At 48.8% G+C, this 10,562-nt stretch overlaps 1 protein-coding gene across 1 annotated transcript in view; it reads left to right on the top strand.

Annotated features, from left to right (window-relative positions):
• The first annotated feature begins 6,507 nt into the window (after positions 1-6,507).
• Positions 6,508-10,562, top strand: part of TNFAIP8L3 (TNF alpha induced protein 8 like 3) — a 38,376-nt gene continuing 34,321 nt past the window's right edge. Inside the window, exon 1 of the mRNA XM_057722185.1 lies at positions 6,508-6,744. Coding sequence (XP_057578168.1) covers positions 6,693-6,744 — 52 coding nt within the window. The 5' untranslated portion in view covers positions 6,508-6,692. The remainder of the gene's footprint in view (positions 6,745-10,562) is intronic.

Below are 10,562 nucleotides of genomic sequence, written 5' to 3'. Positions count from 1 at the left end.
GGTTGTCACATAATCATAAGAGAATTTAAAAAAAAAAAAGGACTTAGGAGACTCAATGTTCCCTCCCATAGATCGGAAGAGTGATTAATATGAACCATGGGTGGACGGTTAATAAAGATACATGCAGGAGGAGAGAGCCAACATGAAATGAAAAGAGTGCTGATCTTGGGTCAGGAGCCTTGAGTTCTAATCCCAACTCTGAAAACACATAATTTTCAAAACAGTAACACAGGGAACCAGCTACAGAGGTGAGGGAAGAGCTAAGAAGCCAGAGGACAGTAAGGCAACCTAGATATTAGCAACAGCAGGAAGCCACTGCCACCCTGGGCTGGAGGGACAAAAGGGAGGAGGAGCTGTTACAGGAACCTGGAAGCTATGGTCACCTGATGGAAGCTGGAACTACAGTGGGTCCATCTGGTGGGAGTTAGAGCCATGGAGGAGATGCAGCCACTGTCACAGGACTGAGGGACAGAGGGTTGGAAAGAATATTCCGGCTCTCCCTTGCCCCACCCTCCAATCTTCTGCCATTGCCTTACATTGGCTGGATCCAGCTGGCAACTAGCTTACAGCATGGCAAACGTGGCCTGCAAGGGTCAGCCCCTCCTCTATACAGAATAGAGAAAGGTCAGGGATGGATCTGAAGACCAGTAAGCCAGGACTGGCCCTAGATCCAAATTCTACTTTCTTATAACATTTATCTATTAGTTCTGTATCAGCCTTGAGTCTAGGTCTTCACACATTTGAGGACATCCACCCTGTCGTATCTTGTTTTCTTTCCCAAGCCTGGCACTCAAACTTCCTCATGTAGAATATTTTCCAAACCTCCTTCACTGTTCTGGTCCCCTCCTCTGGGAGCTCCCTAATATGTCTCCTTAAAATGTGGCACCAGATGTTCACAAGACCCCTGGTGTCCATAATACCAGCTCAGATACAGAGGACTATTCCTGCCCTTCCTGTAGCAATGCAGCTGTTATCCCACTGTTGACTCGTGGAGTTTATAGACAGGCAAGACCCATGTACCTTTTCCATGTGATTCCAAGTCTTCCCTGACCTGTCCTAGCAGGGCAGCTACACATTTGATAAGTACAACCAAATTCATCCTCTAAAGCACTGAGTTTAAAAAAAAAAAAAAAAAAAAGGAACAGAATAGACCAGATTCAAGACAGAGCTCTGTGTCACTCCACAGGAGACCTCCCTCCAAGTTAACTCAGAACCATGAATCAAGGCTCACTGGGTAGGGTTGTTCAACCAGTTCTAGATCCACCTAACAGAAAGGGAATTATGTAAGACTTTATCAAATTCTTTACTTAAATCACAACATATAATATCTATGACAGTCAGTTCCCTTCACTTTGCACCTGAAGCACAGAGGGAACTTAACTAATACTTGCTGCCTCGAAGTTGAATAAAATGATCTTGATTTATACACCAACTGATCCTGTTTAAAGAAAGTTAACATGGTTATTTTAATGGAACATGATAATGAACCCATGTTGGCTGCTGGTGATCATGACTTTCTTCTTTAAATGTGTATAAACCTGTTTGTTCCAGACTTTTGCTAGAGAGTGGCAAAAAGGCCATCCATCTGTTGTTCATGAAATCCATTCTTTTCTTACTTCTGAAAACTGGAGCAATATTGCCCCTATCCAGTCTTTAGGTACTCTCATCTTTCTAAACTGCTGCCTGAGCCTAGTAGGTCTTGAGTCCCCCTTCTCCCCAGTAGGAATAAATTGACCCTTTCCACACCACAGAGCTGTGTAAGGATCCAGGAAGATGAGGAGACATAGAGCACACCTAAAACAGTCACTTAGGGTGCCCACATTCAAGCCCTGTGGATGGTTGTAAGAACAGCTCCAATACAGCACAGTCACATCCTGCAGCCCCCAGAGTGAATGCCACAGGGGGCCCAAGACACTATATGTGGCAATCAAGGAGACTCGCAGGGGGGCTGAACCTATGATCCTGGTCCTGTTTGTAAGCCAATTTGAAAAGCTAACAAACAACCCCGTAGGATACTGAGCCAAAGCACAACAAAGATGGGCCCATAGAGTTTTCTTCTTTCTCCCTCTTACCTTCCTCTTACCTCTTTCTCAATTTCCCTCTCCCTCTGAGTCAGTGCTTTAGAGTCACTATCACTGCATTCACTGCTCAGGAAGTTGTCCCATAAAAGCTTGGGAGAACAGCCTGATGCCCAAATTGCCAGCCTCTTCCATGCCTTCCTCCCGCAGGTGTCTGGACGTGGATGGGCCTGTACAGAGGACACACTGCCCATAAAGCAATGCAGAAAGATGTTTTCCACTCCTCTCCTCAAGCTACAGGAAGGCCCTCTGGGCTCAATCAATGCTGGATAAATTCAAGAATGAATTCAACTAACCCACCCTCTGCCGAGAGGGATCATGCTTATTCAAATTCTTGATAACCTTAATGTCTCAGCATAGATATAGCAATTATTTTGTTAGCTATAATTTTCTGTCTTGTTTCTTTCTCCCAAGAACAAAGGAGGTTGCTGAAGGTTCACAGACATTGATCAAAGATGTGTGCAAAGATTTGGACATGAGGATGTTCACTGATGCTATCATTTTAGCAGAGAATCGGAAACAACCGGTATGCCCAACAATAGAGGATTGTTTTAATGCCTTATGGTACACCCGTACAACAGAATACTGTGCAGCTATTAAAAACCATATTGTCAGAGAGTAGATGGAATGATATTCACCGTTGTTAAAAGGGGAAAGCAAGTTACAAAAGCAGAATGCTGACACACAAAGGAAAATTTTTTAAAGATATGTTAATAGTTATTGCAACTGGTAGAGTATGAATGGATTTTTAAATTTTCTTCCTTTTTTGCTTATAAGTTTTTTCCATTTTTCTACAGTGATGAGCATTTCTTTTGAAATAAGGTGGTAGTGGAGGGGCAGGGGGGCATTAAAACTTATTTTTGCTGGCCAGGAAAAAAAAAAAAAAAGGAAAAGCCCCCTCTTTCAAGGCTGTCTCCCAGCATTTTGTTCTGCCAGATGGATATGAAGCCAGCTCAGACCCCACTGTGCAGCTTGTCTAGAGCCCCATGGAGGTCACCTTGGCTCTGGGCAGAAGCTTCCTTGGTGGCAGCATGCACCTTGAAAGTTATTAAAAATGGGGCTGTTCTGGCCAAGATCTTATTCCAAAGTACCAAGGGTCACTTCAGCCCAGAGAAACGCAGTTCCAGAACCCTGTGGGTTTTCGAAGTAGAACAGCAGCCCTAACTTGTGAGAGGAACCTCCCTCCCTCCCTCCCTCCCTCCTCCAGGCTGCCTGCCGAAGGTTGCAGACAGCTCCCTTTCCATCCCACAAGAGGAGACAGGCAGATGAGTCATAGCACTGGCTTGGATCAAAGGAGTATTATTGTGCTAGCAGAAATGGATCTATTTTATTATCTGTTTCTTGACGCCTTACAAATAAATATGCTTTGCCCACCAGACAGACAAGCTCCTTCAAAAGCCACCCATTTTGTTAGCTGAAGCTAAGAAATGACCAAAAAGAGTTAGAAATTTTTGTGTCGGAAGAGCAGCCAGGCTGAAAAGATGTAGTGGAAACACTGAGGAAAGCAGTTTACAACCCTCAGACTCTAGATTCAAGTCTGCAAAGTGATGCCATTCTTCTAAAAATACACAGAAGAACTACAGAAGTCCTTTCCTCTTTTCTAAAAGCTTTCTCTTTCTTGCTTTCTTTTAAAGAAATATACTAGGATTGGATTGTAAAGGAGATTCACCACCTCAGATTTCACTGTTTTCATGGGGGTGATCGTTGCAGGATACTATTTTAAGGACTTCCTTCTCTCATACAGATTTTTCCACACTGGGTGGATAGATAAGGTATGTTCCACTAACGTTCCTCATTAAACACACATGAGTGCCAGCAATCATTTCCCTTTGTCTTGCTATCCCATGACAACAGATTGCATATCATAGGAAACTGGAATGGAGATTTTATTTAGTTTGGATCTCTCTTCTCCATTGTTTAATGTCACATTCAATTTTTTGTTCTACATCTGCCTCCTTTTGCAGAAATATACTACAGCTGAATACAGGGACAGATAAACGAATAGGTGTTGTTTATTAAAGACCACCTCATAGACTTTTCAGGAGCACCTTGACCAGCCCTTCCCCTCCCTCTGCCCCCAGAATTTTACCTCTGGTCTAAGTGTACTATGTACTCAGTAAAGATCTGATGACTAATGGACGTATCTGTGTCAACTGCACTCCCAGTACTTTGTTTACTGTTGACCAAGTTCCAGTAGTGAGCTTCCCTGTTTGCGCTGAGATGCATAGATGTCACAGTGGTATTTCTGTCTTCAACCCAGACCACCTGCCCATTAAAACAAACAAACAAACAAAAACAAAAAAGCTTCCACCAAGTGTCAGGAAAGGAGGGCTAAGGGAATAGAGAAAGTTTCACATTTCCTGTTGTTGAATCTAGGCACGGCCCTTAAAGGAAGCTGGATGACTTTTCAATCCAATATGCTCTGTTCTCTGACACTATCATCGTTGGTTTTCCTCAAGACTACAAAGCTATGATGCCAAACTTTTTAAATGATTCCCAGCTATGTGTTTTTTGAGTGTCAACTTCTATCCAAATGTTGCTGCTACATTTTTCTTTTCACTTAAAAATGTGATTTTAAAATATTTTGTTTTTCTAAATGGAATCCATTAGATGTAAGAATGTTCTTTCTATTTATCAAACATCAACTGTGTGCCAGGCATTGGGTACTAGCTTCCACGCTCATTATTTCATTCACTCCCTTACAACCACCTTATGAAGGAGATGCCATCAGGAAACTGAGGGAGGTTAAGCCATTTGCCCAAGATCATATGTCTAGCGTGGGATTCTTTGGGCCCTTCCAAAGAAATCCATCCAAATTTACCAGCTAAAGTCTATGAGTTTGGCTATCCAGAAAACGTTTTCTGAGAACACAAAGGAGCGCTGTATTTGCACTCTGAGAAGCCCATACCTTCACCAAAGGAAGTAGACTTCAGGTAGCCAAGAGGCCAAACTCACTTGTGACACTATACCTTAGCAGTCCATAGCAGGTCTGGACATCAGACCGGATTTCAAGGCCCAGCTCACCCACATTCTGGTGGACCTGAGACCACAGAAAAGTTATCTACTCTGAGACTCTGTTTCCACATCTCATAATGGAGATAACAATATAGGTTAAATTCTACGAAACTGACAACTTTCAACCATTTTTCACCTCCAAAAAAACATTTTCAAATGGTTCAACCTAAATTCCTCACTGGGTCGTTGCAGAGATTAAACAAGTGCACAGAAGAAACAATAAATGGCACTTGTTAGTAGACTTTTCTCTTTCCAATTTCAGTTTGCTCAAATCAGTAAAGTGTGTTTGTATTCTCTGCCCACACTTTGTATGTTGAGAAGCCGGCCTAAGGTTATGTAAGTGCTGGAGCTGATAATTCAGGGAGAAAATAAAACTGCGTGGCTAATCAAGAATTGACAACAAAGGGTCCCCTCAGGCCTCACTGCTCTGTGCATTTTCCCCGAGTTTAGTCTCTTATTTACTAAATAAAATACAACCGCTTGTCTCTCTCTCTCTTTTTTTTTTAGAAAGTGGAAGGCGGAGATATTGAGGAAGTTAGCACTCTGTGTTAAAGACAAAGTAAAGGTTTTAAAATCCATTCTTAGGGACTTCCCTGGTGGTCCAGTGGTTAAGATTCCGCGCTCCCAATGCGGGGGACATGGGTTCCATCCCTGGTCGGGGAGCTAAGATTCCCACATGCCACATGGCATAGCCATAAAATACCCATTCTTGCCCCTGAGTCGGGGCCTGGAAGTGGCCTGGCTCCTTGACCTGCAGGAGAGCGATCCTGCCTTGGACGCCAGCGAGGGCTCCCAGTCCTGGAACCCGCTCCACGGCGGCTTGCCCAGCCTGCCCGCCCGCGCCCGCGCCGGGAGAAGAACCACCAAGCGTTTGCATTACCTCCGCGCGCTACTTGCTCACTAGGCGCCAGGCCCTGCTCTCGGCTCCTCACACGCATACTTTATAATTTCCCTCACAACAACCCGAACAAAAGGGAACGCTCATTTCCCCCATTTTCCAAGTGAGGAGAGGGACACAGAGAAGTTAAGTCACTCTCCCAAGGTGTCCGAACTGCGGAGTCAGACTCGAACCCGGGCAGCCCCAGCACTCCCATTCGGAACCTCTCCTTTTCCTACTTGGGTAGAGGCGCTTTTTCCCCTAAGAATTCTCCAAACTTGGCCACCCCCAAGGGAAGGGGCTCGGCCTCGCCGACTCGCACGACCTCGCCCGGCTCCAGAAGTCCGGGGCTCCGGGCGCCCGACGCGGGGCGCGGGTGGAGGAGCGGCGCCGCCCCCGGGTATTTAACCCAGCCGGGAGCCCGCGGGGCGCCGGACGCTCCTGCTCCTCCCCGCTCGCGCCTCCCCGCCCTCCTCCTCGCGCTCTCCCGGCGCGCCCCACCCTCCGCCCCGCGCTCGCCTCGCGCGCAAGCACCGGCCGGCGGGCGCGGGGAGCGGGGCGCAGGGCGCGGGGCGCGGGCGGCGCTCGCCTCCGCCAAGCCGCCCCCTGGCCGCGGCCGCCGCGCGTCGCCCGGCCGGAGTGCGACGCGGCAGCCCGAATCCAGACACCGGTCCCGAGCGCCCCGCGGGCGGGCGGGCGGCTGTGGACGCCCGGCCGGCAGCATGGATTCGGATTCCGGGGAGCAGAGCGAGGGCGAGCCCGGGACCGCCGCAGGTACAAGGGGTCGCGGCAGCCCAGCCGGGAAGGCTGGGGCAGAGAGGAGGGGCGGCCGGGGCGGGAAATCGCGAGTGTTTCTCGGAGCTGTCCGGCGGGAGGCCGATCCCCAGCTGCCCGATCCCTTCCAGGCCGGGACTGGGGTGGCTCTGTGCGGTGAGTTTGCCTTGGGGCTTTCTCCCCATTGCACTCGGGCGCTGGAGGGAGAGTAGGTGCCTTTGCGGGTGGCTCTCCGCGCTGCGGGACGCCGGCAGCGGGCTCGGCTCGGCGGGCTGGGTGGGGGTGGGGCAGGGTTCGGGAAATCTGCGTCCTGTAGTTTGCTGCAGCGAGGGTTGCAACACATCTGCTCTTTTGAGATAACTTTCCGAGCGCCGGCCGGGCCCTCGAACCCCGGGCGCCAGGGAGTCTGCGGAACAGGTGACCCGCTCCGAGAGCGTGACAGGACACTCTGGGAAGGAAAGGCCCCCGCGGGCGGGCGGGCAGGAGTCAAACCGTAGCTCGTGGTTGCGGTTCCCGAGGCTGCCAGAGGAGCCGGTGCGGAAGCGTTGGCCCACCGCTGCCCTGCACGCGCCGGGGAGGTCCCCGCGGAGGGTCGGGGAAGGCAGCCGCGGCGGCGCGCGGGTGCCCGGCTTCGCCTTTGAGCGGCGCCGCCGGCTTTTCACAATCGATAGTTATTGAAGCGATGGGTGGATGCTTAGTTAGGAAAAAATGAATGTCCTCCCCCGCCTCTCCCTGATACTGAGCAACAGGAGGAAGCCACCCACAGCCTTGGGTCGACTTACCGCCGGGCTCTGCCCACCTCCACCCGCCCGCTCCGCCCGCCTCCCACGGGTCCACCAGTGGGAGACCTATGGCCCTCCCACGTGCCCGTGGCTCCCCGTGTCCGCGCGGCCCTGCAGGCTAGCCCTGGCCGGCAGACCTGTGACCTGAAAGCTGGGAGCCTCCTGGTACAGACCTTAGGTCCCAGACTAGTCCCCACTCTTCCCAGTGTCCTGGGGGTGGGGACCAAGTGACAGGAGGCACCATCAGCCCAGGCGTGGGTGTAGGAAAGGCAGGCTCAGGAATCAGGCAGGACAGTGCCAGGAGCTGTGCCAAGGGCTTTATGTATATCATTCCCCCTCATCCTCAAAGCACCTAGCCAGGTGGTTATTATCTCCGTTTTACAGGGGTTCAGAAAGGCGAAGTGGCCTACCCACGAATCACAGCCAGGGAGAAGCCAAGGGCAGAGTGACTGCCCTTCTACTGCATCACACCCCTCAGCCTCTCACAGGGCAGCTGTGGTCAACACATACAGCTGGGTGGGAGGAGATGAGGATGGAGAAAAGAAAGGTGGCATCATCAAGATGTGTGAGGATTCTTGTGTATGTGCAAGGGCCACCTGCTTTGTGTAGGTATGTGTGGACATAATTAATAAACATGAGCCTTCTCGAACCTGTATGTTCCTGTGACTGTGAAGCACCAAGATTTTGTTTCACAGGTGGCTTGTGGATCTCTTCACATCATTTAAAAGTTCCAGTGGGTGTTTTGTGTGTATCTAAGTATATCTCTAGAGCTGGGGGGTGGGGGGGGGGGTACATTGACACTGACACTTTACTCTCTCAAAATCCCAGGAACTAACATGCTTTCCCTGCTCCCACCCTCAGATCTTTAATGCTGGTTGGTTGATGGAGAAGGGAGGAGAATAAGAAGGCTTTGAGAAAGAGGAGGGGAGGAGAAGGTGGGGGTGGGGGGGTGGCAGGAGACCCTCAGAAGAGTTGATACTTGGATGAAAGGGGAGGGAAAGAGTCCTTAAGGGTCTGGTTGCTTCTCCCCACAGCCGTGCCCAGCAGGGAGTATCCTGGAGTGTTCATGTCTGTTTGTGTCAGAAGACTCCTGCACAGCTAACAGCATTCATGACTACTGAGGTCAGATGGGTCTGATGAAGAAGAGGGCAGCCAGCTCTCTGAGCTGTCACCATTTGTTTGTGCCTTGCTGTTTTCTACAGTCATTTCTTCTTCCTCTTTGTGCTTGAATCTCACAAGTTGAACATTTATTTGAATGTCACAAGCCATTCTGCTAAATGGCATTCAGTCTCACTCATTATTTTCAGTCTTAAAGTATTCTTCATGGCAAAGCTTCTCAACTAGGTGCTAATTCACCACCTTGCTATGGCTGCATCCTGTCAAATGGAAACTCCTGTTGCAGCTTCAGATACAGGTTAAATTATCTGTAGGGGTTAACCATCGTCCCTGTAAGTAGCATGGCATTTATCATCCACAGATGAATGTCATGTGATCTGTGCAAGCTGGATGGGTTTGTAACTAGGAAGCACAGCAGAGGAAGTGGGACCTCTTGGTGTCTGCATGTACCTGCTTCACAGGGAGTTGAGATGAAGGGCTGCTTCCTTCTCAATGCCCTTCCCTTCCTGAACTTGTGGAAAAGCCCTGCCATAGATGGACCTTATAAAGGTCCTGAGCCTGGACTCTGGAATCAGAAAGACCTGATGGGCAAGTTACTTGACATCTGTAAACCTCAGTTTCCCCCTCTGTAAAATGGGGATAACAACAGTGCAAGGGGGGGTGTGATGATTAAATAACACATGAAAAGTGTTCCTCCTGGTAATCATTCAATAAATGGTAGCTACTATTTTTATCATCACCTGATTGGATTATTTGTTGTAAGAATACTGCTAAATAATGTGCCCCAGGGCTTTGTAAAATATAAATCACTAGGCGTGTGTAAAACGCTTAGTGTTATTGTCCTTATTGTCACATTAATGTAATTGCCTAAGGAGATTTGTTTTGAATTTTGTCCTTTTCACTCTCATTCTCTCTGGTGTGTGTGTGTGTGTGTGTGTGTGCGCGCGCGCGCGTGCGCGCCCGCACACACATGCATGCACAGATGTGTTCGTTTGCTTGTTTGGGGGAAGTTATTTCGAAGGTATGTCTTCTGATTCTCATTGTCTTCCAGCTGAAGTCATAAAAATGGGGACATTCAAAACTGCTGTTTTCACCACCCTTTTCTTCTAGCTCTAGAGAAAGTTGCACAAAGTAGAAAACACCTATACCCAGTCCACCTGACAACCTGGAGACTAGTCACTTTCATGCCACTTCCAATAAAAGAAGAGTGGTTAATCCCCACCACACACACTGGTGCACCTTTTCCCTTCAAGGTAGCAGGAGGCACAGGAGGTACTCGCCACTCTTCTCTCCATTTTTGTGTGTCTCATAGCTTTCCTGGTCAAAAGCTGTCAGAGGAGTAAGGAAATCTCTGAGCACCACCTACTCTTTACTGTACCCCTTTCAAGAGACTTTTCCAAAGATCTCACCAGTATCTGCTGTGCAGCTCTCTCATCGAGCAATACCCTGCATAGGAAGGTAAAGGTGGATGAGATTTGTCTTAATCTGCATTTTCTGTTTTTCAGGAAGCACAGGATGGTGCTTCTATGTCATTCTGCTGCCTGCAGCTCTCCTCTGCCTTTTTGTCGTTTTATGGTTCTTTCTATGATTAGGAAAGAGACAGGGTTTATGGAACACTGGATTCTTTCCAGAGACCGAACTTGGCAGTCTCTCCTTTGACAAACCCACCATCCATCTCTCAGAAATCCTAGAGCTTGGTGTATTAACTCGGCAGTGATTGAGTCTTTCCTAAGAAGTAACAAGCGAGTAAACGTTAGCGTGTCAGCTTTTTCCCTTTCTGACTTGTAAGACCGAGATAGTCTACCCAACTCAAGACAGACAAGCTCCTTCCAACCAGAGCTAGGTGGTCTGGGGCAGTCAAGCTGATGGAGCATCCCTGTGTCTGGGTAAGTGCTACAGAAAAGCATTTCCATGTGATGA

This window comes from Hippopotamus amphibius, chromosome 2 (assembly GCF_030028045.1).
Source record: "Hippopotamus amphibius kiboko isolate mHipAmp2 chromosome 2, mHipAmp2.hap2, whole genome shotgun sequence".
NCBI lineage: Eukaryota > Metazoa > Chordata > Mammalia > Artiodactyla > Hippopotamidae > Hippopotamus > Hippopotamus amphibius.
This window is presented reverse-complemented; position numbering and strand designations above follow the sequence as displayed.